We start from the raw sequence: 27,579 nt of genomic DNA on the forward strand, positions 1-27,579 counted from the left end.
TTACCTAACCCGTATATAGCTTGTGTGACTTATATAAAATATTATTTAATAAAATATAAATTTGACATAATATATACAGCCTGTGTAAAATAAAAAAAAATGTTTTCAAACAAGTCAATTGACGGAATTTGATTAAAAATATTGGAAAATGAACTAAAAAAGCAAAATATGACCTAAAAATGCGAAAAAATTACCTAAAAAATTTAAAACGTAAAAAAATGCAAAAATATGCAAAATAAAAGTTTCATAGATGGATTTGTAGTTACATAATTCAAATTATGTACTTACAAAGCTATGTTTTACAATCACCAAAAAAAAAATGCACTTTCCTATAAATTCACAGCCCTACTTATGATACACAAATTATTTATTATTTTATTGTTTTCCGTACCTACGCCGCGCCAAATTTGGCACTTTTGAGTGTAGGTAGCGTGTAAAATACATAACAAATAATTACTATGCATATTTAAAATTTTTCTTTATTTCATTCTAGCCATACCCACGATACATATTATTAAAAAATATATCAAAGAAGGCAAGAAAAATAAGGTAGTCTCGTATAATAGGAAAGTATCATTTTGGTAGTCTTAGATAACAGGATTGTGATGTTTCACAAAATAAGTGCGGTAGTCGTGATAACGGAGGTAGTCTTGGGTGGTAGTCGCGATAAGCAGCTGTAGTATCGTATAACAGGAAAGTACCTTTTATTTTACTTTAAGGCATGAAGTTTTGAGAGAAAGTGCATCTCGGGGACTCCTCTCAACAAATTAACTAATAAGTACTTACGTTTAATTTATACATCAATGATATTAACCTCAATCTTAACCAAATAGTAAAACAGTTCACGAAAAGACATCAAAGTAAATTTATTTTGAGGCTATCGTTGTTGGTCTATATGGAGTATATAGTACTACTATGTACTACTATATAGTATGCTATTATATATTAATAGATACTCTACTACTACTTAGATGAATCCTATATTATCATGGGCATATTATTTGTTCATAAATAAGAATTATAGTTCCAGGAGGTTATTATTTAAAGTGTTGTATTTATTAAGAAGACTAACCTGTTTCCAATTCCATAATTTTGTATTGGTTAAACCCAGGGTTCGTTGATATTCTTCAAGTGGAGGCTCGACAAGTATGACATCAAATTTTTGGTTCAATGATTTTAAATTAAATGTGCTAAGGTCACATTTCAGAAACATTGGAGGAGTAGCCGTTTGTTGTATAAGTTCATCCTATTCAAAATTCAAAGTATGTAGATAAAACAAATATTTTTAAGAAATGTATAAAATAATTGTTTGATTAGAAAACAATATGGAATAGGTACAGCTATTTTAAAACCTATAAGTATTAATTTCTGACATAAATAAACAATTTAATAAGTTTATGTTATATCAACTTCTTAATTCTTTAAAATTTCCAATATAATATATAATATATTAATACCTTTAGGCGAATCAACTCCCTTAGCTTAGGGTACTCTTCAAATCTGTCAGTAAGACCAACATCTCTAATAAAATTTTGTGGACGTTGACCAGTATCAACAAAATGTTGACAATAATCATTGTGTGGATTAGATGACTGTGTACCTTTGAGAAATGTTGATGAATCATTGTATGTATGTTCTGGACTCTTTGGTTGGGCATTACATTTATTTACTACTTTACGGACGGAACTCATTGGTGTGGCCTCCCTGTGAGTATTCAAAGCTCTTCGTAACTGTTGAACATCAGAAAATCCCAACTGAAAATAACAATTAAAAAAAAAATACATTACGTAGGTATATATATTTTTTAATTAAATCCTCGTTTAGTTTACCGTTTTGGCCAATAACTTTTTCCTTATTTTAGATTGTTCTTTTAACATTTTCAATGTTTCACTCATGATTGCCAATTCTGTTTCGAACTGAAGACAAAATAAATGAAAGAATTGTCGTTAGCAATAAAGAATATAACTTATAGAAAAATCGTAGAAATTAAAACAACAATGAATGAAGTTTTAAAAAACTTCAATTAATATGAAATAAATTATAATAGACTTTCAACCTCCACAGACCACTCTCGACAGAGTTGTAGTCTCGGACTCGAAAATCGAAATTTGAGAATACAGAAAAAGATAAAAGTGATTACATATAATCTATTATCTAATATCTATATTATATATTTTTATATATTTATAATAATTTATTTTATTTGTATTTATCACGTGTTTACCGCGTATAGTTACCCCCCGGCAACCTTCCCGCCCATTGATTTTCCGTTTATCGTGAAGTTGCTTAGATAATAATTGCCAACCTAATTCCAAGTTGAGATTTTTCAAAAATTATTTAAAATTGTATCCCAAAGTTATTTGCAAAAAAAAATGTAAATGTTTGCATTGGCCATCAAGTTGTTTTCGTTAAACAAATTATTCATATTATTCTCTACGAGATAAAAATGTTTTCGTTATTAATAAAATATCATCCATTATAAAGTTAGTATTTTGATAAGTATATATCACGTGATTATCACGAACACACTGTAGTAGTACTCTTCTATAAGTCTGTAATTTTTTTTTATTAATAAATAAACAAAATACAATTTTATTCTCGCTTAAAATTACCAATTTTTCGCATTTAAGTTCCCGACTAGTTAATAATAATTGTATTAAAATTTTTTTTTTTTGAACCCGAATTTGTGTGTTTGAATTATTAATTTGTTCCTTTTAGTTTTGTTGTATAAAATTTACCGAAATGAACGGCGAATGCAAGTTGGACTATCGCGAAGCGGACATCACCCATGCCGAGCGGATGAAAGAAGAAGCGAATGTTCATTTCTCCGCCAAACGTTATGCAGATGCCATCGATTACTATTCCAAAGCAATTGCGATGTGCGAAAGTTCGTCGACGAAACCTCACAATTTCGCTGCGTACTATGCAAACCGCAGCTTCGCTCATTCCAAAACCGAAGCATACGGTTACGCCTTGGCCGACGCGTCCAAAGCTATACAGCTCGATCCCAAGTACTTAAAGGGGTATTATCGCCGTGCCACGGCATATATGTCGCTCGGTAAGTTCAAGGAAGCGCTTAAAGACTACGAGGTGGTCGTGAAGGCGTTGCCCAACGACAAGGACGCCAAAGTCAAGTACGCCGAATGCAACAAACTGGTCAAGCGGTTGGCCTTTGAAAAAGCTATATCCGTAGAAGATACTAAAAGCGTTTCCGAACAAATAGACATTGAATCGATGAACATCGAAAATGATTATAGCGGACCGTGTTTAAATGACGGTAAAGTCACACTCGAGTTCATGAAAGAACTCATCAAGACTTACCGAGAACAGGGTAAGTTGCATAAAAAACACGCTTACAAGATACTGTTGGATGTTAAAAAATATTTAGAAAAACAACCAACTCTTGTTCACATAAATATTAAGTCTGATGAGAAATTTACTGTATGTGGCGATATTCATGGCCAGTACTACGATCTGTTGAACATATTTGAATTGAACGGTTTACCATCAGACACAAATCCTTATTTGTTTAATGGAGATTTTGTCGACCGAGGATCATTTTCGGTTGAATGTATTTTTACGTTGTTTGGATTCAAACTTCTCTTTCCTGATAAATTCTTTATGTCTCGCGGTAACCATGAAAGCGTTACTATGAATAGAATGTATGGATTTGAAGGCGAGGTAAAGTCTAAATATTCAGTCGAAATGGCTAACCTTTTCACAGAGGTTTACAACTGGCTTCCACTTGCCCACTGCATCAACAGACGTGTTCTAGTCATGCACGGTGGTTTGTTTTCCAAAGATAATGTTACACTAAAGGATATTGAAAATATTTACCGAAATAGGCAACCACCAGAAGAAGGACTAATGTGTGACATGCTATGGTCAGATCCTCAAGATGCTCCAGGACGTTCTCCTAGTAAACGTGGTGTTGGAGTACAATTTGGACCTGATGTTACCAAAACATTTGTTGAACTTAACAACTTAGATTATATTATCCGTAGCCACGAGGTCAAAGCTAACGGCTATGAAGAAGCACATGATTCCAAGTGTATCACTGTGTTTTCTGCTCCAAATTATTGTGACACAATGGGTAACAAAGGAGCATTTATCACACTCGAGGGACAATGCCTCAAGCCAAAGTTTACAACATATACTGCTGTACCTCATCCACCTGTGAAACCATTAATGTATGCAAACTCTTTAGTAAACTTATTCTGTTAGCCGAATGAAACTTTTTTTGTAATTTATATACAAGTTATTCTTGTTGATTTGTTTGCCTTACTCAAAATAAAGTACATTTTTGTAATTATTTTTATTTTTAATCAAAAGAGATTTAAGTAGGTTTAAAAATACATAATCATAAGAATTTTTTTTATTGTTGACGCACGACTGAACGGCTCCGATTTGGGGTATTTGGTATTTTATTAAATCGCCGCAAAATGGCAGTCAGTCTGAATCCGTTTCGGAAAGTTGAAGATCTTCATCTAAAATACGTCCTGGATCTACTAGACGACCTTTAAAGCCTAGAGTAAAATATGTATGTATAAATAAGAAATTTAAGAAAAAAATTTAAATAAATTTAAATACCATTAGTGTTTGGAGAATTAAAAATGGGTGAAGGGTGTTTTTCAACAGTTTTTTGAGAAACAGGTGGAGGAGGTGTTGTTGAATCATCACTGTCACTATCTGATGAACTACTTGATCCAGAATCACTAGATGATTCGCTAAGTTCTAAACTTCTAGCTGCAGGGACCAAATCGTCATAGGACTGTAAAATTAAAAATAATTAATTAGTAACAAAATGTCCAACATTATATGATACAAAAAAATAATTTTATAAAATATTTTTCAATACTTGAATTTTGTTTAATGCATCTAATTCATAAAAAATAGTACTTAATTAAATATTTTGAAATTTTTTTGGATATACGTAAAAGTAATTTTATAATTTTTTTTAATTTTTTATTTTTCAATCTCAAGTACCTAAAGACCAGACAGCTACAAATTCCTTAAAAAATATATATATCAAAAAATCACTTTGTACAATTGATAAGAATTGTTCAAATTGTGTTGTAAAAATATGTTTAATAAAAAGAAACATATATATAAATTATATTTAGTTTTTCCTATTTGTTGTGGATAAAACAGTAATAAAGATAAAAAAATATATTTTATGGTATGCCTTTAGAAAAACTGTTATATTTTCATTTTTGTAAATCTATGAGAAATCTATGTTACATAAAAAAATTATTGTAACAATTTTGATAACAGTCCTAATTGAAAAAACAATTTTAGCTAGGTAAATAAAAAAAATAATAATACCTGGTAATATACCAGGTGTTGCTAATTAAAAAAAATGGGATAACTGTTTGAAAAGATTCCAAAGCATCGGGTGGTATTGTAATTATTTTACAATTTTTGAATTGGACCACCATAGTATAATATTCTAGACTATAAATATCAAAGATAAAAATTTAAATGTTTTACAAAATATATAAATTGTATAAATAAATCTTTGACGGAATGTTATAAATTGTTAACTGAAATGAATAGGAAGGATACTATGTGGCACACCAAGTTTTTGAGTGGTGTGAAAGGTTTAGTAAGATATGGAAGGAAGTGAAAGAAGTCAAACATACAGGACATCCTAGTACATTAAATAACCTTTTAGATTCTAAATGGAGTGATGAATGTATTGATAATACAATATGTTTTTTCTTTTTTCTTTTTTTTGTCTGTTTACACGATAGGTAGTCTAAATAATGTTTCGATTTTCAACTTCAGTATATTTTCCACTGGGAAATTGAATCTAGTTTGTATTTTTGGAAAGTCAAACTTCCAAGTTCCCAGTAATTTTCAAAAGTGCCAGGAAAAACCCATATTGTTAAAATAATGCGTAGTAATTATTAAAAATCCAGTAATTTTTTTTTTTAAATCCAAGATTTAAAAATGTCATACAAGATTCCTCATAAGTTTGTCTACCTTTATCAAAAAAAAAAAATGTCCACAAGAAAGTCAAATTAAATTTTTATGAGTGTTTGAAGTACATATTTTTACAACATTTTCTTTTTACAAAGAGAAATCTATGTTAAATATAACTTATTTAGGGTCGGTACAAGAAAATTTAAGACAAATGTGACAGATCCATTAACTTGACATTCTATGACCTGAAGCACTGCTTTAAAAAATAGAAGAAATGCCGGGTTGCACAAAACATTAAATTAATCAATAGTGAGCTAATTGTCCCTTGAACAAGATTTAGTGGCCCACAATTGGTCCATTCAATTTTTAGTGAATCATTAAATTTAATAAATTGTTTATGCAACCCAGCAATAGGTGAGCAGTATCAACAAATCATAGACATTAAGACATGTGTATAACGAAGCGGATCATTAACTATAATAAATACAGAAATCTTATTTTTAAATAGCCACAACTTAACAATATAAATTGTCGAAAAAGTATTGTAAACTTTATGTATAAGAAAAAATATATAAAATGAGCAAATACAATGTTGTTTTGATTTTTAAAATTGTAAATTATTTACATATCTTAAAATACTTGTAACCCCCTTTAAAATTAAAATATAGCAAAAAGCCTTAGAGATGTCCTAGGTAATCTTCCCTTTAAATTTTATAAGAGGTCAATTCACTCTAATTTTTAAAATAACAGAGCTAAAAGTGATTTGCTGAACGTAAAATTTGCTATGTTACACACTTGTAAGATTGAGACAACAAATGTCTGTGTCGTCTTAAAGTGCTTTTGGTAGAGATAACTTTAATATTTAGCACTTAGCAGAATATAGTATCAACACAGCTGAAAACCAACACTAGTTTAGTAATTAAAAATTCACTAAAATACTTAAGCCACGATATATACCAATACTTATATACTATCCAAGAGATTCTCTAATTTAAAACTGCAGATTGAATTCACATACTGTGGCTATTTAAAATTAAAAAATCATTGTGATAAAAATATAACATTGCAATTGATAGTAATATTATATGCCATTGAGATCAAACAATTCATTAACGGAAACCAGTAGTGTGTATCTAATTTATAAATATTTAAAATTTTATTCAGACTTATTTATTCATGAAATAAACTAATATTATGAATACCATAAAAGTGTATAGCAGTTAATTAAGTATTATTTGAATAATATAGATTAGGATAATGTTAGGACGCTATTTGTTTTCTCTCTTTGATTCTTGCGCCACTTGACAAATTTTTGTTCTGTAGGACAAATCTTTGTTAAATTTTAGTTTTAATATTAGAGTGAATTGGCCTATCGTAAAATTTTAAGTTAAGACCATCATCTGGATTTGTATGTTGGCATTTTTAACAATATTTAAATTTTTCTGTGATATGTGAGCATTTTACAATTGCAATATGTTACATTCTAATAACTTCATAACAATTAAAATATAATAAAAAATATAATGTACCTAACATTAAGTTTGATAATAAGTTAATTCACTCTAATATTAAAGTCAACAACGGAATATTGGTTCTAGTGAACGCAAATAATCTATGTTATTCTGGGGTCAGATATAAAACAAATAGTGTTCTGACATCATTTTAATGATTACGTTTAAGATTTAAAAATATAGTCTGAAAAATTGTGAAAATATAACACTACATTTTTTTTTAAAGTATTTGTAGTATTATTGTATTATTACTGTATCAACTAAGTTAATTTTAAATAAAAACTTACTTCTGTTTTAATCTCTGTCTTAATGTCCGTTTTGATATCAGATAACGAAAAACTGGGATGTGCTTGGGAATCGAACCCAGTCATTGAGCAATCATCATCATTTAGTAATGGAAGACTGGAAGACTTTGGAGATTCCGACCTTTAATAAAAGAAATTCAACTTTAATAAGAACAATCACTTATTTTTTTTTAATCAGTCATAACTAAATAATATAAATATATTATTCAAATTACTATTATTATACTCATAATATGCATCATAATTACATGAAAAATTGCGGCGATTTATTCATATGTTGAGCATTATTTGGTGGTGACAAATTTGCCACTTTGGGTGACTGAGAAGCTTTTTTGGGAGATTTTTTAACTTGTTTTTTTTGTTGTATCTTGCCTTTCAATCGTTTATCTACAGTAGCCGTCCTATTTTTTTCAGACAATACTGGATTAATCTGTACTACAGGTTTTTGTGGTTTCTCAACCGCATTTCTGAAAATTGTATATATATGTTAGATATCAATATTTATTGAAACTTTAATAAATTATATCCAATATTTACCTCGTTGATTTGAGTTGTACATTAGTGGTGAGTTTTTCTAATGTTATTTCTCCAGTCGTATGGTCTATAATGAGAACACATTCTTTTGTGTAATCTTTGTGAGACCCTTTATACACTGTGTGTGCTGCACCAGCACCATCAAAGTTGGGTAATGAAACTGTGACTTCACGATTTGCCGAACTTATATCAACACTAGCTGGTTTGTTTATATCTACACTTGCAGGTTTAAAATCATCTGAAAATGATTTATTTGAGTGTTGTGAGATGGGTTCATACATTTATAAAATACATTTTAATTAAAAATCTCTAGACGTAATAATATAAGTTATACGTATTATAGAAATTTGTTTTTGATCAGTGAAGTAATTTTTAAAATCATGAACATTGTAGTACACGTAACAATGAATATTCATTATAATCTGATCCATACGCATTGGCATTGTGCATTCAGTTTGCATAATAATTTTTTTGTCGCAAAGCTTTTATTTGCATTAGTTGCAGATATGATATTTTAAACATACTACAAGGGCATTCGAGTCTGGGATTAAATAAATTCAACTGGAATTACAATTAATCCCAAATAACGTTAATAGGAAATAGTTACCTATTAGTTAGTATTGTTGAAGGTATCAATTCAATATTTATAAACATTTACTTACATCGTAACGTATGGAATCCAGGACCTTTTCCCGAAAACGTCGAGCCGAGTTTAAGTTCGGCTGGCTCGCTTCCGAATGATTCCAGTGAATCGAATAATTCATCATCCATTAGATACGTGTCGTTTACAAACGAAAGAGTTGAAATGAACAAATCACTAAATCAGTTCAGTGAACGATTCTACAATCTCCATTCACCGAATATGTCACTAGTCGTTATGCGGAATCGCCTAAACGTTTCGCGACAATACGGAACGGACACGGTGCTATTGATAACATCAGCACTGGTCGTATCCAGGCGTCCGTTATCCGGGGAACGTTGCGGTACGCACGGAACGGAGAGTATCAGCAACATTTGACGTAGAAATTCTATATATCAAATTAATACGCGACAGCCTGCTCGTTAGATAACTGTTATCAGTCACGGGAACGGCCTCGGAAATTAGTAATTACGTTTGCCTCGGTTCGGCGTGAACTTTTTTTCCTATGAAGCAACCACTTTAAATAAGTATCCGACCACTATCCACACATGGGTGGAAATCCATAAAAATTTCAAAGGGGGGGCCAACATTATTAACACCAATGTGAGCGGGGAGGCTTAAATAGGCGCAAATAGCGTTTGAGATTTGGGGGGGCTGATAGGGCCTTACTTTGATAATATTGAATAAGCAAAATCTAGGAAATGTTTGGGAGGGCTATGGACATTTTTGGGGGGCTTATCATTGTTCTATGATCATAGAAAAGTATAATAATATTATATTATATTATATTTGTTATCAATGGTGACATGTCAAAATAGTAATAAATGATAACATGAATATGGATAACAAGATAACGATAACTGATAAGACATATTTGCTACATTACATTTTAATAACTACGGTCTACGATCAGAGTTGTCGTTATTAAACGACTTAAAGATAGTCTTTTAAGGTAGCTGAATCTTTTATCAAGAATGTTCAAAAGGCTAAAAGGATCCATTGGGAAAAACGATGAACCAAAAACACCAAATTCTGTACCACAAGTAAGACCATAGTTTTAAATAAAAATCTGTTTTAATTTTGGTATTTTTGTGTATAATTTAGAATCGCCCAACTTGGAGTGGCTTTTCTACAATATCTCCATTGAATCCAGGGATGGAAGATTCTCAATTTTGTATCAATGATGACATTGAAGGTAATTTCAAAAAAATTAAAATGAACATTTCAAAATCATTTTTTTTGGTTTTAATTTGTAGAAACGCCTAAGAATTCTCCAGCTCGTGTTGTCGTCAGTGAAAGTACTACTGTTGATCTCGGTAAATTCAGCCAATCTTCCTCATCACTAGTGAATGATCATCTTTCATTTCATGTATGTTGGTATATGTAACTACTTTTCAATAGCCATATGCAATTAATAAAGTTTTATTTTAGACCGATATTGAATCAGCTAGTGAAATAGATGATAGTGTAAGTGTTGTGTCTGAGTATGCAAATGAAATTACAAAAGAAAATTTATATGCCGCTTATAAAAAACTTCACGGTCGCTACCATAAACATAAGTTTAAGTATACTGAATTAGCTGATAAATTCAAACAAACAGTTACCATACACGATAAAGATAAAGTAATGTAAATCAAGATACTTAAATGTATTTTATGTTTCATAATTTGATTTTTTATTATATTTTCAGATTACTATGACTAAAGCTCAAGATAAACTACTTCAAAGGATTGCAGAACTTAAAGAACAGTGTACCTTGGAACAAGCTGCCAAGGCCCATATGGAAGATGCATTAAGAAATGATATAGAAGAAAGAGATCATATAATATCTACTCTTAATACCAAAGTAAAAAATTATATTAGATTTTGATAAGAATATCAACAAATAGATATACATATAGATGTACTTATAACATTTGTTATAAGTACAGAATGTTTTGTGGTTATATTCAAATGTAATTTCAATGTAAAATTCCCAAGAAGATATTCATGATACATACTGTATATTCTACATATAAATAATTTGGAATCACATAAAGAAAATGTCTACACTAGTAAAAAAATCCTGATAAAAATGATTGAAAATATATCAAAACTGAAGTATAAATATGATAAAATTGCATTGAAATATACATTAAAGTTACATAAAAAATCATATAATATTAAAACAAATTTTAATTACTTACTTAAATGATAAAATTTAAATTAATACAAGTTTAAAATAATAAAATTTAATATAATAGTCAATAATAAATACAATTATAGTAACTATATGATTATAAGAATAATACTATAAAATAATAAAAATGTAATATTATAATTAGATAGGTACACCTCTTTCTTATGTTATGACTTACGGCTGTTAAAAAGGCCTGTTAATAGGTATACATATAACCTATTATTAAACCAAAAAAAGTTTGGTTTTTATGTAATGTTCCTAATCAAAGTTCAAATTATAAGTATCTGTAGTAATTTCGTATATATTTATTAGTCTACTATATTTGAAAAACCATCCAGAATAACTATTATCCTGAATAACTATTATAACAAACTAATTTTTTTTTTAATTACCTCTGCTTATTACCTTTCAATTTATGATGAATAATTTATAATATGAAACTTTTTATATTTATACAATTTGATATATACCATATTATCATTACACTAAAAAAAAATAGTAAATTACTAAATTATAACTAAAAACCAAAAATATGATCTTCATTAAGGAACTTGATAATTAATATCATATATTATAATATATTATACACTATATAGCTGTGTAAGCACCCTTCTATTTTTATGATATTATATGATCTTTTATGTAACTTAAATGTATTTTTCAATACAATTTTAACATATTTATACTTCAATTTTGACATATTTTCATTCATTTTGTCGGGACTTTTTTTTCCAATTACCATAAATTTGATCTCTTATAAAGTTATAAACAAGACTTGGAAGTCTTAGCATTAAGAAATGTTAGATTGTCAATTAAATTGTCAATATATTAAATCATTTTTTAACCATTTCTACAATCAAACAATTGTTTACCATTTTTTAATATGTACTCCAAAATATATAAAAATTTATGTCAATTTATTGCTAGTACATTAAAATTATATTTAATTTTTAATTTTCCGTTATATAAATTAAGGTATATAATATTTAATAAAAAAAAAAGGGTTTATAGTTGATTTTAACTTATATAGTATAGATATAATGGTTCATTTAATTGTGCAGGTTCTAATGTTATAATCAAAATTAGACTTGTAATTAAAAATAAACTGATAAAAGTAGTAGTTATCAACATTAGTGTAATTAATTCAGTGTTTGGTATTAACTGTATTTTAAAAAAATGATTTTTTTAGATCGATTTGCTAAGGAAAAATAGTTCTGACGAGTGTGAATCAACTTCTATTTTATCTGGTGATTTATTGGTACACATTTCATTTTTTTTTAATAACAATAAATACAAATTACAAAATTAAAGATGATATACATTTAGGCTAAGTGTGAACGATTGAATGATGAATTATCTTCAACAAAAGCAGAATGTGCATCACTAGAAAACCAAATTGAGTTGTTAAAAAAAAGCGAAGAGACTACTTTGCTAAGTTTAGCCGAAAATAAAATGGCAATCCATAAAGAACTTGAAACCAAAGAAGACCAAATAAAAAAATTAGAGAAAACCATAAATGGACTACAAATGGAAAATCAAATATTATTAAAAGGTTAGTGTTAAATAATTTGTGTATTTATAAACTAAAATGTAAATTTATCTAATCATTCTTGTAATTTTATAAACTTAATTAATTCTAATTTCCAGAAAAAGCTAGTCATTTGTCTACTAATTCATATCAGGTATAGAAAAATATTTCTCCTTCCACTAATTACATATATCTTATTTTATCAGATTTGTTTTATTTATTTTAAATTTATTATTATGTATTATTTCATGGTTAGATTAATATAAACCAGAATGTTCAAGAAGAAATAACTAAGCAACTTAATGAGCTAGAAGGTGAAATGTCTTCAGCATTTGAGTTTAAAGAAAATGAAGTGAAAGAGCTGAAGAATCAATTAAAAGCTTTGGAACAACGCTGTGAAGTACAAGAGCAAAAAAATATTTCGATGGAGGAAGTTTTAAAGAATAAAGAAAACGATTATAAATCAGTTATCTCTAGCTTAGAACAGAATTTAAATGACATTAAGATTTCATCTTCAAAGAAAATCGATACATTTTTAAAAGAAATTGGTGAAAAATCACTAGTAATTAAAAATTTAACAGTTAAACTAAAGGAAATGGAGAAAGTTAAACAAGATTACGAAAAAAATAAAAATGAAATACATGATTTAAAAAATCAAATTCTCCAATCTAAAAAACTTGTCAAAGAAAATGAATTGATTCGTGTGGATGAACAGAATAGATGTATAGAAGAATTAAAACTGAAATCAGAAGAAATTTCTCATTTTAAAAATAAATTAGAATTATTACAACATACCTTAAAAGAGAATGAAAAAAAAAACTTAGATCTTCAAACTCATATTGATGAAATTAGTTTTAAAAATAAAAGCCTTATGGAATCTGAAGAAGAATTAAAGATGACAATATTTAATTACAAAAAATCAAATGATGAGTTACAAGATACTATTAAATTGTTACAAAAAGAAAAAGAAATTGTTATCGATTCTATGAAAACAAAAATGGATGAAAATCAATTAGAAATTGAGAAATTAAATAACTTAAATAAAGAAATGTTATGTCAATTAAATCAAGATAAATTAATTAAAATTTCTGAAGAACGCAGTATCGAGTCTGTAATTAAAGATTATAATCTTCTTACAGAAGAAAATGCTTATTTAAAAAAAGAACGACAAAAAATGCTCCAGACCTTCCAAGATATGCTAAAAAAAATTAAAGTTGATTTTGGAAATCTTAAGTCCTTTGCAGAAGAGCAATTGAAAGAGTGTTCATTGATATTTGTCAAACATATAGAACATTTGAAGGCTGAGTACTCATCTAAAATTAAGTTGTATCATAATAATTTGACTGAAACAAAACAAAAGTTAGAAGTAATTCAAAATGCATATTTAATATTAAAATCTGACTGTGTTCAAAGTTTAGATTGTTTTAAAATTGAAATTGAAAAATATAATGAAGGTATAATGCTTCTAATATCTCAAAATAATAATGAACTAGAAAAAAGAAACTTGGATTTACTTCGACTTCAAGAAGAAATAGAAAGTAAGCATGAAATATATTTACTTAAAAAACACTTTCATTGGTTTCTTTTATTATTATTTTTTAAAACATTTAAAATTTGTATACCTAGACAATAATATAATACAATAAGTAAACAGGTTGACATTTGTGTACTAGACGTGGCAAGTGTGAGGGAAGGGAGTGTCCATCGGCACTACTTCCAATTTATGAACTTCAGGTTGTAAGTGGTGGTAGAGAGCCAAAGTGCTAAAAAAAAATCACAGGAAAAACTCTGAGTAAACAAGTCTGTAGTTTCAAAGTCCAAGGCATAAAAAGACTGGTACATATTATAATTAGCCATTAGGTAAAAGGAAAAATACGATGTGATGCTCAATCAAACATTCCAATTAGTATTAATTTAAGTTTAACTATCTATAATTTTTTTTTTGAATATATTATTTTTATGACGATATTTAATTATACTGATAAATCATAATTTTAGAACAATTGAATTTATTTTTTAAATTTATTATATTTATCATTTATATGACAATAGTAAGTTAATACTTGACTAAACTGAGAATTCATTATAATATATTGAATAATCTATATGAATAATAATTTCAATTTTTTTGTTTAGGTAATGCTACTAAGTAATTATAATCATTGAACTTTTTTTTTAAATTTATTATTTTAAATATTGTTAAATATATATACGACTTTTTTACATCGAACCTTGGGCGCCTGCAGGGGGGCTGTTAAGTGTGCCATTGCCCCCACCTCCCTACTGGGAATTTTTCACTGCAAGTACTTTATTATCAATATTGCTATAACTAATATTAGATTATAATTTGAAAGTAATTTTTATCCTGCGGGCGCACTTCCTCTGACTTTCTTACCCTAAACTTTTTAGGTTTAGGACTTATCTACTGCGGACTTTTTATTCCTTGGGCTTTTTTACCCGGAATTTTTTTCCTAGGTCTTTTTTTACTTCGGACTTTTTTACCGCAATTTGTAATTGGTTATAAATTATTCAATGGCTCATGTGGCTATTTACGTTTAAGACAACGGGAGGATCGTCTGGTATTGTGCGAGCTGAGAGTTTTAAAATAAAGGGCTTTTAATATCCTAAACATAACATTTTCTTTTTGAAAATAAAAATTGAAAAAAATATCTGTCATCCATTTAATTTGTCCTTGTAAATAACATTTATGAAATATTTAACACTGTATTAAAAAAGCCACAATTTTACTATAATATATAATATATTTTTTTGTATAAATATATATTTTATAGTACCTATTAATTAATATCATATTTAATTATTTAGGCTATAAAAAGAGTGAACACCGCTCAGTGAAAGCAGAAGTGAAGGAAACTATACAGGAGTTACAAGAATGCATAGAAGTACAAAAAAAAACATATACAAATCTACAGGATGAGTATTCTAATTACCAAGTGGTTAGTGATGATAGTTTAATAATATATTCTAATAATTGCAGTTATTATTGATTACTAACTACTTTTTAGTATTTTTTAATTGAGTATATTTTCTTAGAGTGAAAAGAAAAAATGGACAGATAAGCTAATAGAAACTGAAAATAAGTGGTTGGAGAAAATGGACAACTACAAAAAAATGATGGATACAGAGCACAGAGAGGAAATAGAAGCTTTAACTAACGAATGGACTAATGAACAAAAAGTTAATAAAATAATTTATAATCATTTTTATTTTAATTTTTTTGTGTTTATTTTTATTTTTTGTTTCATTTTATTTATTTGCAGCATAATGCACTTTCATTAATGACTGCTGATAATGAAAATGAAGAGGTGCTTTTTTATTTTATTTTATTTTTTAAATTTTTTGTTTTAAACATTTAAAAATGTGTTTAATGACGTAATAAAAACATAATTTTATGTTGTTAGACTCTTGAAAAAATTATTCAAGATGTTGAGACCACTTCACAACGAGAAGAAGCTCTTCAACGTCAAATAACTAAACTCAATAAAGAACTCTCTGAATTAAAAAAAATGTACAGGTAATTTATTAAATATTAGGCTTTTATTCATGCTATATTTTAATACGATAATATTATTTTACTCCATAGAAATGAAATTCATAATAAACATAGAAATAATGAAGGGGACGATGATGATAATGATGATAATAATAAAGATGGATGTGAAATGGAATATTTAAGAAATATTTTATACGAGTATATGATGGGGAAGCAACCTATGGTAAGAGATAAAATTTAAATTTTAAATATGCCCATTCATCTAAAAATTTGTTTTACTTTTGCTATACAAAAAAAAACTTTTATTTCTAATTTTTAGTTTTTATGTAGTGGGGGAAGTGATTTCATAAAAAGTTCTGACAAAAAAAAAATGATTCTGTGAAATGATGCTAAACATATTATTAAACCTATATTTGTCATTTCTGTCATCCTCTTTCAACAGTTAACAGATACATTTTTATAAACTAGTGATATACTTTCATTATAAAGTTGGTTTTCTTTCTAAAGTTTCAGCATGTTCCTACCCTTAATATTTTCTGTACATAGTATTGTCGTTTAAATGTCTTAATACTGGCTATTAGTTATAAACTATACCTATTATATATTTATTGTTATTAAGGTCAAAACATGGCTTACTTATAATTAATATTTTATGTACAGATGATACTTTAATAGTTAAATTATTTAACTATTAAAAACAAGCATAAACAATTGTTATTAGGCAAAAATAAGTATTACTAAATAGCTGTAGGTACTTTATTTTATAGCTTCCATTTCACATATTTTGTCTATAAATAACTTTTTTTTAAGTTTCTATTTCTGTTGAAATAGTCCTAGATTTGTAAATTGTTTAGAATATTATCAAGCCCTGAAATCATAAGCATACTTGGCAAAAAGCTCGGATACGTTTAGGATAAATTATTTCAGCACTTCAATTTAACACCTTATGACCATATGTCTTAAATTTATAAAATAACTAAGACCCACATTCTATTAACATATATACATTTTTTCAAATTATTATAAACATTTTTGCAATCATATGATACATATTTTTCAATATTTATTTTTTGTTTGTAATAATTCTGCAGGTATTGGCCAAAGTATTAGCTGCTATAGTAAAATTTGACTCTAACCAGTTGAGTACAATACTGCAAAAAGAAGAACAAAAAGTTTCTTTGGTAAATATATAATTTTAATAATTTTAATTTTTTATGAAAAAAAATGAATAAATATTTTTTTTAAAGTTAAAAACCCTAGGACTGTGATATTAACTGTTCAGAAGCAAATCATAATTGTAATATTGTCATCTCAACTGTTGTTACCTACTTCACTACACTAGCATCATTCCATACATAATTTTTCATAAGCAATTTTTATCATAGTGCAATTTTTTTTATAGCAATTTGAATTTTTAATTTGTATTATATATTTTGTATTGTTACTAAAATAGGTAATTATATTATGTTATTATTAACATAGTATTTATTATATGTTAGGTTATCTTATTATTATATTCATGGGCAAAACTGTGGGTCAGCTAAGTTAAGTTAAGTCTGACTTCATGCCCTTGTAAATTCTTAGAAAATATACAGAGGGGGATATATATAACAACATTTATAATAATAATAAAAAAAAATATGTCTGCACAATATTTCCATCTATCTAAATCTAATGTATACAGGCTTGGTATCATTCTTGGAATTTAATCATCACAAAACAAAGGAAGACAGATTTTTTTTGTGCAGAGAGTAATTTTGATATATTTTACCATTTTGGTGACTAAAAAAATGTATAGTTTTGCCTATGATTGTATTATTTATTTTGTTATTTATTTTTAATCTACAAACAATATCAAACAATTATTGTATGAATTAGTAATTAATTAAACATATTAATTATTATTTATAGTTGTTCTTATACCAATTTTTAAACAACTTAGACTATGTATTAGTTTATATCCATTATCTTATAATTTAAAAATGTTATCAAGAATATTAAATTTTTTAGTTATTGGTTTATTGGCTTGAAAAATACCACTTGTACATATTATTACAATGTTGTAGAATAATCAAATTCAACATATCTGAAATATCAAAAGATTAATTGATATAAGTCATATTATATATTACGACATGTGCATATTTATTCACTATAATATATTTTAATAGTTAAAATTTCATAATTTTGTGTATTTTACAAACCAATTTTTGATTTTTAAGTGGTATTCTTTATTTATAATACTGAAAATGTTATAGTTAATCCGTTAATTAGCTTTAAACATTCAAATCAAAAATTAGTTTGTTTTTTTAAATAGGTACAAAGAAAATAGGTAAGGTATATACACATTTATAGAGTTTTTGTTCTGTAAAAAGAGATCATTTTTATAAGATAATTGATAAATATTCTGAAATAATAAAAGTATTTTATGTTTACTTTTGAATAATTCAAACTTAGTACATAAATTGATAAAAATATTAAAACTTTCTTATTTTTAACTAATTTTAAATGTTTATATAGTTAAGGATAATAAATTATTATTTTATTTTAGTAAATATTGATGATCGACCAAACTATGGTAAATACTAAATAGTTAATGAAATTATTTACCTACATCGAATTTGACTGTTTCTTGCAAACTTCAGTTAAAAGATTGTAATTTTGTGAATGCATTCCAGTAAATACCACAAAGATCTACTATTAAATAATATTCTACATATTTACATGAAACTTTTGCTATTTTAAAAAATTAAAAATCAATGTTAAGATATTCCACTACCTACCTATATAGTATAGTATATAGGTAGGTATAGTATACCAAATGTCAATATTTACATTTGAGAAATACTATAATACAATTTAAAATAATTAACAAGACTAATATCACATATGACAATAAGATTCAGATAATTCTTTAACCAAAGAACACTCATTATTCAAAAACTAAACATTTTTAAACATTTTGTTTTTACTTAATCATGTAGGTCATTCATTGGCGCAACTAGTGGGGGTGTAAAAAGGTCTTTAGCACCCCCAAGTTCTATTTTAGTACACCTTGTTTTTTTAGGTCTAACTATCATTATTATAGTGAAATACCATCAATTTTATGTTTTTAAAATATGAAATAATTACCGAAAAAAAGCTATAAATAAAACTATTTTGGTCATTATGTTAATCTGTTATAAATGATTACATATTATTTTTTTAATTGATGGATGATTAGAATTACAATACATACTATGGGAAAAAATGGTGGATTGCTTACGAACAATTTTTAGCCAACAGTCACATCAAAAAGCTTTAAATAGATGATAAACTATGTATAACTGGTAACTTACCATACGTTTTCTCGGTAAAATCTTAATATATTAATAAAAAGAATATTATACACATAAGCACCGATTGCATGGGGCTTCGGGGCCGCAGCCCACATTGAAAAGATTAATCAGGGCTCATGAATATAATAATAGCAAAAGTTAAGGCTAAAAAGTAGTAAGTTCAGCCCCCATTGACATTTACAAAACCTGACGCCCATGGGCCAGGATTATTTATATATATTTCAATTTTGTTTTTATCATTAATATGAAGTGTGTTAAAATGTGTTTAAAAAAGTTTTCAAGTATTGATTATTGTAGATTTAAACGTATAAGGTTATGTAATTTCAATAATAGGGGGTGTGGAGGACCAAGCACCCCACGGTTCTGTGAGACATTTTCAATTATTATATATATAGGTCGCCAAGTTTTAGAGGGCTAGTGGCGCCTACGAGGTTATTACAAAACAATATTTGAAAACAAAGTATATTTTTACTATTTTTATCGTTATAATTTTTAAGTTTTTTTACTTAATAACATTTTTTTGCGTATTATTTTATTCTAAAAAAAAATATTTTTCGGAGTAATTCCGGATATATTAAAATCGAATTTTTCACAAGTAGGTACCTAGCTTACGAATTAAATAATGAAATGTATTTAAACTTTTAAGTATTGATATTGGAATGGCCCTTGGTTGTTGGTCCACTGCTTCAGCCATCTAAACTTAAAACATTGTCGCCTTGTCAGAGGAAGGACACTCTGTGAGACAAGTCATTGACGTTACCGAATAATATTCTGTTTAAGAATATGAAATTACAAATTGATGTTGTCATTTAAAAGATTAAAATTTAAAATATAACCTTAAAAAGGTGTAAATATTAAATAACAAACTTTTATTCAATAATGTTTTATTACAATCTAAAATTATGTAAAAAATGATTTTCAAAATCGGTGAGTTTTAGAAATAATGAGTATTTTACGTTAAATGAATAGCCTGGTACCATAGGCATAAAGATGTGTATAAGTCTATGGCTAGTATACCTACGAATACGAATGAACCATCATGTTGCCTAAAATAGTAAACTACTTTACTCATCACATAATCACATGTAAGATAATGTAATATAATTTCGTTCTCTTGTTAATAAAAATTAAAAGTAACTTAACTACCTTACTTCTAAAAAAAAGTTACAAGTAATAAAATTACTATTCATTATATTACTATTGTATAATCTTTTAATTAAAACTTAATGGTTCTGATTAAAATTATTCGTCGTGATACACGTCATGTAACTACATTAATGTCAAATTTAGTATGATCCAATTTATTCTTATATTATTTTAACTGGTGTTTTTGTTACTATTATTAGAATACACAATGTATATTATTATTTATTAACCATATTATATTTTTCATCTAACCTACTGTTATATGCACCTTGGCAAATTATTATATTATCGTAGGTATTTATTTTTATATAATATTTAAAGATTTGTGCTAATTGGTACCTAGTACCTACCTAAACACATCTGTTATTTGGGAATTTGGGTTATTTCCTTTTGTCAATAAATAAAATAAAATGAAAATAATGAACTTACTTTTTTTAATATTTTACATAGGTACCTACCCAAAACTCGCTGATGCATTAAAATATTGTAAAAAACCAATAATAAAAGTATAAAATAAAGTTAATTTTGACAATATGTCAAATATCTCTAAATTTAAGCTAACAACACAAAATTAGAACAGATGAACGTACATTTTAGTACATACTTGGTATGTAATATGGCACGTCATGCTGGACAACCTCCTGTCAATTTGTGTTTTTAAGTTTTTCTAAGTTTTCATCAGTTTAATAGAAAGCTCGCTTAGAGGAGGCGTTTCTGGAGCATAAATGATAAATCGGTACTGCAGACCATGGTCTAGTATAACTAGTGGACCCCCGCCAAGAAAGTATTCCACGCCGCACAGGTTTGGTTGACGCCCGTCACTTACTAAAATGTATAAAAAAAGGTATGGACACCATATAAAGCATTTATCATACTGCATTTAATAGATTATAGGTACATTATTTAAACTAAAAATTATACAAACTTCAGGTGGTCAAAATAAAAATAGACAAAGTAGGTATATATAAATAAATAAATCGTTAAAAGTAAAAAAGAATACATCATTCTTAAATTATGCATGTAGCGAAAATTCTGCTGTCTTTCAGCATTTCATTAAACGGATCGCCATTACTTCGCCCCACAAACTCTACCGAATAAGAAACTGGGATTTCTCTTACTCTCTTCGTTTCTTGTTGCCCCACTTCGCCAAATCTTCCCAAGCCTCATCGTTCTGTGTGTGAGCTCCACTATATAGGATCCGCAAAGTTATATTTGTGGTTTATTGTTGACTGTATCATAATTTTTAATCTTGCAACTTAATTATTTAATATAAAATTAAGTATAATTTCTATACACGCGTAAATATAGTTGACTAAAATATTTTCGAACAAAAACTTATTTAGTGCTTTTTAATTGAATTTCTACGATATAAAAACTGCCAATTGAAAAGCAAAACTCGAAGCTGTTCATATGCGAGTGTACACCTATAGGTATACCTATAGGTATAGCGTATACTCTATAAAAAAAACTCACTTGGTAAAACTAAAAACCAATACAACAGTTAATTCTTCAAAAAAATAAGCCTGCATCGTGCTATCATGTTTTTAAATAAAAATATGATTAATTATTAATTTAGAGGACGCATTTATAAGTAATTAAAAGACATAAATACAGGGGAAAGTGGGGCAGATTTTAATGAAATTTACATTGTAATTTTTCGACAAATTTTGTATTTGACAATCTGTAGTCTCGAAGATAGTGAATACTATTTGACTCATAACAACCTCATATTTATAATGACTAATTTAATTTCTAATTATTATGAAGTGAAGCATATTTTTATTAAAATGTACCCGGGCTGTACCTTATGAATAGGCACATGGAAAATTATATATATATAATATTAATTATTATGTATATTTAATTTGTCATTAATAGGTATACAAACGGTGTATTTTAAACTTACATAAATTAAACAAGATAAAAACAAAGTTTTAACCTTAGATCATATACTATTAAGTATACTAGGTATATTAAGTTACTTATAAGTTATAAATTGAAAAATATGAATTATTTATTAGGTACTTCTTATTAGTTGTATTATACATAGACGATTGGCCAAATGTTGAAATATTGAAACATTGTTAAACTGTATTACCCTTAATAATAGACGGCTTTAGTCAACATTACGATTCAACATTCTCAACATAAACGGAAGCGGCAAAAGCCGGTGATATAAATCACCGTCAGCGGACATTTCTTTCCATGCTAAATCATGGAATAATAATACGTGCGCAGCACTTAACGAAAATGCGTCTCAATGTGATCATACCTATATAATATTTACCATTTATCCAATAGCCATGTATAATTTTTTCAAAAAAATTATTTTTGATATACTTAAGTGGACCGTTGAACAATCTATTATTTTATATAAAATCACTGGTGCTGTGTTGAATATGGATGATCAAAACCAGGAGCACAAATCTGATGGTTCCGATTTCTCTGATGAGGCAGATACTTTAAATTATGTGCTGTACCGAGATAGACCGGAATGGAAGGACGTACAACCGATCGCTCAAGACGATGGTCCGGCTCAAGTGGTTCAGATAGCATACTCCAATAAATGTAATAAATAACAATACATTTCATCAGACTTGTAAAAATACATTGCCATTATGATACGAGTGTGTCATAACTTTTAGACAAAATGTAACATAATATGATTTTTTTCGTTTTTGTTTACAGTTTCGGATGTATTTGACTATTTCAGAGCTGTTCTTAAATCAGGAGAGAAGTCTGTTAGGGTTTTGGGCTTGGTCACAGATGCCTTAACTTTAAACCCAGCTAACTATACTGTATGGATATACCGGTAAATAGCTTATTGATACGTGTATATTTCACGCAGTCAAAATATTAAGACATTTTTCTTTCAGATTAGAAATTGTAAAACACTTGAAAGTAGACTTACACAATGAATTAGAATACATATCAAATGTGATCCGCGAGTTCACTAAAAATTACCAAGTATGGTATGTATTGTGTACCTATAAATGTATACTCCATTCACGTTAGCAAAGAATCTTGGCGGCAAACCAGTTTTTGTCAGGCAGCAGTCAGGCAACACCTGTCTATCATCTCAACATTGTCAACTATCTGTATTCCTGCTGTCTAGTAAAGCTACACTCAAGTCAGCCGCCGAGGTACCTTTTAAACGTTGATGGAGTATAGCATATTGTACATAATAATTTACAACATATTGATTACCACAACCTGATAATTTGATTCTAATTAGTTAAATTTTCAGGCAATACCGTAAGACTATTGTAGAAATGTTAAACGACCCATCAGGCGAACTAGAATTTACAGCTGATATTTTAGATATGGACTCCAAAAATTACCATGCTTGGCAGTACAGACAATGGGTTCTCACTGCATTCAGGTAATACAATAATTGTAAAATGTAAAATAAGAAATTTGTTTAATGTTTAATATGTGTTTATTTTAGTAAGTTAATGGAAAATGAGCTGAATTTTGTAGATAATTTAATATCACAAGATATGCGAAACAATTCTGCATGGAATCAGCGTTATTTTGTTGTAAATAATTCAGATCCTAATAATGATGTAATTAATAAAGAGCTTGAGTATACCTTTGGCAAAATACAAATTTTATCAAAAAATGAAAGCGCATGGAACTATTTAAGGGGGTATATTATAATCATATACTTAGAACAGGACATATTAGTTAAAATTAATTAATTTACATTTATAATATATTATATATAGATTATTATTATACTCTGAAAATGGAATATTCGAAGATAAAGTTCGTGAATTTTGTTCAAAATTATATAATAAGGGAAATAGATCAACACACCTCATGTCTTGTTTGATTGATTTGACTGATGCAGATGAATCTACTAATCCAGAGAATGTTGAAAAAATTAAATTTGCGTTAAAAGTATGTACACTAAATTAATTTATGTATGTATATTGTACATACATTGTTTTTAACCATCGATAATGTTATAAATATTTTTGTTATTTTAGTTATGTTCTGATTTGGCATCTGTTTATGATCCTATACGTCGTTTTTATTGGGAATATATATCTAAAGATATTGAACTTAAATTCAATTTCAGAGAACATGACACTAAAATTATGTAAAATAAATTGAATGATAGAATCAAAGAGAATTTACATATTTTTTTCATATTGTATCATTTAATGATTATGTTTTTTATGGTGTAATTTAAAATAAAATTCATTGAACTGTAATCAATAATTATTTTATTTTATCGGTAATACCTCTTTTATATCATAATATTTTTTTTAGATATTTAGACAAATTTCATTTTAATGTTTGTATTTATTTTTTGTATTTGTATTTATTTATTTTATTAACTTTTCTCTTGATTTAAATTTCAAATATTGTATAAAACTTATATTATATTAATATCCATTTTCTAAATAAATAAACTAATGTATGATGTGAATTTATGTAACTCCAATTGCGTAGTTCTCAATACAAAATTAAAACCAATAAAAAATAGAGAACTCACTGTAATGGATGTGTTAAATTTGAATTCAATGATATAAAATCATTATATAAGAAAAAACAATCCTGAGCGAAGACAGCCTATAATATACTAAGTATTAGTATTAATTTATTTTACTATTAGAGGATGTTGCACTTGCATATATTTCTCCGTCTTAAACACGTATGACAGCAAATTTTTGTTCACCAGTTTCAAAGTGTGCTTTTAGTTTTGATATTAGAGTGAATTGACCTATAATCAAACTTTTAGGTTAGAACATTATCTGTGTACGCTCGTTCATGTTGTTAATTTTTATTTTTAAGTAATTTTAAGTATGTAATGATTGCGTAAAATATAAAATATTAATATTTGAAGATGTTATCGTAAAAAATCAAAGAGAGAACACAGATAATGTTCTTACTTAAAAGTTTGATAATAGGTCAATTCACTCAAATATTAAAACTAACAGCACACTATTGAAACTTGTGAACGAAAATTTGCTATGTTGTTCAGTGTTCATGTGTAAGAGTGTAAGACCAAGACAACTATGCCGGTGCTACGTCCTCTTAAATATTAGCATTACAGTGGGTTAAATTACTTTTGGCGAAAAATGTCATTGTGAATATAGGATATAATAATATATTTTATAAGTCTCAAGTACCCAAGAATAACATTTTTAAATTACAACAAAATAACTAAAATTGTTATTCTTTGTTTAAATATCCAATTTAAAATGTCTATAAAAAAAAAATTATGTTAACCTGTACCTATATTTTTTATATTTTTTGGTTACTATATAAAATACTCATGAGAAGCTTTTTTTTGAATTCCAATCCTTACCTATAAAAATCCTATAAAAATTCAACATTTTTTAAATGTTTATCTATAAATTAGTTAACAAATTTTTGAGTTTATGATGAATTTTGTAAAAATTTGATTTTGAAATTCTTATAAAAAAAAAAAAAACATGACAGTATTTTTAATATTTTTCAGCATAACAACGTATAAAGATCCTTGTACTAAATTTTAAGTCTTTTTTACCCTGCAAAAAAAAATGTATTGACATTCACAAAAAATTTGAATTTGACTTGATTAATTTGATTAATAGTTACCTATATTTGAAATTATTAATTAGGATATCAAACAAAAGGGATAATAGTAAAATACACAGTTAAAGATTGGCAAACTGAAGGCCAAGGTCATAGTATCAATGAAGTCTAGGCCAATTGTAGATAAACAAATTTCACATAGCCCCATCTAAAAAATCTACTATGACATAATATGTCATAGATAAATTAGGTGATCGACGCCACTTGCTGAGTGCATGATCAATTAGTAATCTGTAATGTAAAGTAACATGGTTTAGTGGCCCATGAATCATGATTCAATAAATGGTAATTTGGTCCATTACATTTTATTGAACCGTTAAATGAAATGGGGAATATGAGCGCAGGAAAAACATAGACATAGAAAGGCTTTTCAACAAACCAAACATTCAAAGTTTTCTAATATCCAAAAGATTAGAATGGGCTGGGCACGTTTGGAGGGCGAAGCAGGATCTGATCAATAAAGTTTTAAATAATAATCCATCTGGGAAGAGACCGCGTCAGCGTTGGATGTACCGTATAAAGAATGATCTAAAATGAACGGATCAATCAGTAGTAATGGAGGAGGCTGATAATAGGAACCGTTGGAGAGTCTTGGTAGAAGCTGTGAAACGCCTTCAAGGCGTGTAAACGTAAAGCAAAAAAAAAAAAAAGATGGGTAAGTGGATGTCGCTCTGCTGTACAGTAGATTACAAGTGGGTCACTGTATAATGGATGGTATTAAATTTGAATTCAATGATATAATATCATTGTATAAGAAAAACGATTCTGAGCGGAGATGGTATGTCAGTCTAGGTATAAGACATAATATTATATTAAAAAAAATTGACATATTACAGGAACCTATAATTAATTCCAAATAAATCATATCACAATATCCATTAGGTACTTATAACGCGTTATACATCAACAACAAATCGTGATACTATCATAAATATATAATAGTAGGTATACTTATGAAGTTTCAAGTATACCCAAGAAATATATTATACAATCACAACAAAATAGTTAAAATAGTTACCTATTCCAGGTTTTTTAATATGTAATTTCGTCCAAATTTGTACTTAAAATGACTATAAAAATAAACTGTGTAAATGTATTTTTTAGGTTTTTTGGTAACAGAATTAACTACTTACGTGAAATCTTGTTCTAAATTTTCAATTCTTAGATACAAAAGTTGAACATTTTATAAATTTTTATCTACAAAATAATTATTCAAATTAAAATTTGATAAATTTTGTCAAAATTTGATCTTTAAATGCCAATAAAAAAAAACTGTGACTATGGATTTTTAATATTTTCAAATGTCATTGTAACAATATAGTAGGAGCCATGTATTAAATTTTCAAGTATTTTTACTCGATAAATAAAGT

The 27,579-nt window shown here is 27.4% G+C and overlaps 5 protein-coding genes across 7 annotated transcripts in view; 3 read left to right on the top strand and 2 right to left on the bottom strand.

The window, feature by feature from the left end:
* Positions 1–2,126, bottom strand: part of LOC100163326 (N6-adenosine-methyltransferase non-catalytic subunit) — a 5,837-nt gene extending 3,711 nt beyond the window's left edge. Inside the window, exons 1-3 of the mRNA XM_001948288.5 lie at positions 1,830–2,126; positions 1,458–1,754; positions 1,073–1,246 (exon numbers count right to left, since the gene is read on the bottom strand). Of these exons, the coding sequence (XP_001948323.1) occupies positions 1,073–1,246; positions 1,458–1,754; positions 1,830–1,895 (537 nt within the window). The 5' untranslated portion in view covers positions 1,896–2,126. The remainder of the gene's footprint in view (positions 1–1,072; positions 1,247–1,457; positions 1,755–1,829) is intronic.
* A 328-nt stretch (positions 2,127–2,454) lies between these two features.
* LOC100570788 (serine/threonine-protein phosphatase 5) lies at positions 2,455–4,312 on the top strand. Its single transcript, XM_008183216.2, has one exon. It carries the CDS (start codon positions 2,743–2,745, stop codon positions 4,222–4,224), a length of 1,482 nt encoding a protein of 493 aa, XP_008181438.1. The 5' UTR covers positions 2,455–2,742; the 3' UTR covers positions 4,225–4,312.
* On the bottom strand, positions 4,297–9,098 carry LOC100165385 (ELL-associated factor 2). The gene is made up of 6 exons (XM_001948033.5): positions 8,938–9,098; positions 8,279–8,513; positions 7,990–8,208; positions 7,724–7,862; positions 4,591–4,771; positions 4,297–4,526 (listed from the first exon to the last, which is right to left on the bottom strand). Exons 1-6 carry the CDS (start codon positions 9,044–9,046, stop codon positions 4,450–4,452), a joined length of 960 nt encoding a protein of 319 aa, XP_001948068.1. The 5' UTR covers positions 9,047–9,098; the 3' UTR covers positions 4,297–4,449.
* A 682-nt stretch (positions 9,099–9,780) lies between these two features.
* Positions 9,781–18,321, top strand: LOC100159245 (golgin subfamily A member 4). 3 transcript variants are annotated; one of them, XM_001948605.5, is made up of 16 exons: positions 9,781–9,958; positions 10,020–10,110; positions 10,172–10,284; positions 10,347–10,538; positions 10,606–10,761; positions 12,284–12,352; positions 12,421–12,646; positions 12,742–12,776; positions 12,879–14,160; positions 15,449–15,579; positions 15,677–15,820; positions 15,904–15,948; positions 16,045–16,157; positions 16,227–16,359; positions 17,228–17,317; positions 17,384–18,321. In XM_001948605.5, exons 1-16 carry the CDS (start codon positions 9,890–9,892, stop codon positions 17,402–17,404), a joined length of 2,910 nt encoding a protein of 969 aa, XP_001948640.2. In that variant the 5' UTR covers positions 9,781–9,889; the 3' UTR covers positions 17,405–18,321. The 3 variants fall into 3 exon arrangements, with proteins under 3 accessions (XP_001948640.2, XP_008181437.1, XP_016658614.1); XM_008183215.3 differs by having other exon boundaries at positions 16,045–16,151; XM_016803125.2 differs by lacking the exon at positions 15,904–15,948.
* Positions 18,322–22,982: 4,661 nt separating this feature from the next.
* Positions 22,983–25,073, top strand: Fnta (farnesyltransferase, CAAX box, alpha). The gene is given in 7 exon segments (NM_001162790.1): positions 22,983–23,188; positions 23,309–23,432; positions 23,497–23,592; positions 23,868–24,002; positions 24,069–24,269; positions 24,349–24,523; positions 24,613–25,073. Coding segments are annotated over 7 exon segments (1,017 nt in total). The 5' UTR covers positions 22,983–23,019; the 3' UTR covers positions 24,730–25,073.
* The last annotated feature ends 2,506 nt before the right edge of the window (positions 25,074–27,579 follow it).

Source organism: Acyrthosiphon pisum, chromosome A3 (genome assembly GCF_005508785.2).
Source record: "Acyrthosiphon pisum isolate AL4f chromosome A3, pea_aphid_22Mar2018_4r6ur, whole genome shotgun sequence".
Taxonomy (NCBI): Eukaryota; Metazoa; Arthropoda; class Insecta; order Hemiptera; family Aphididae; genus Acyrthosiphon; species Acyrthosiphon pisum.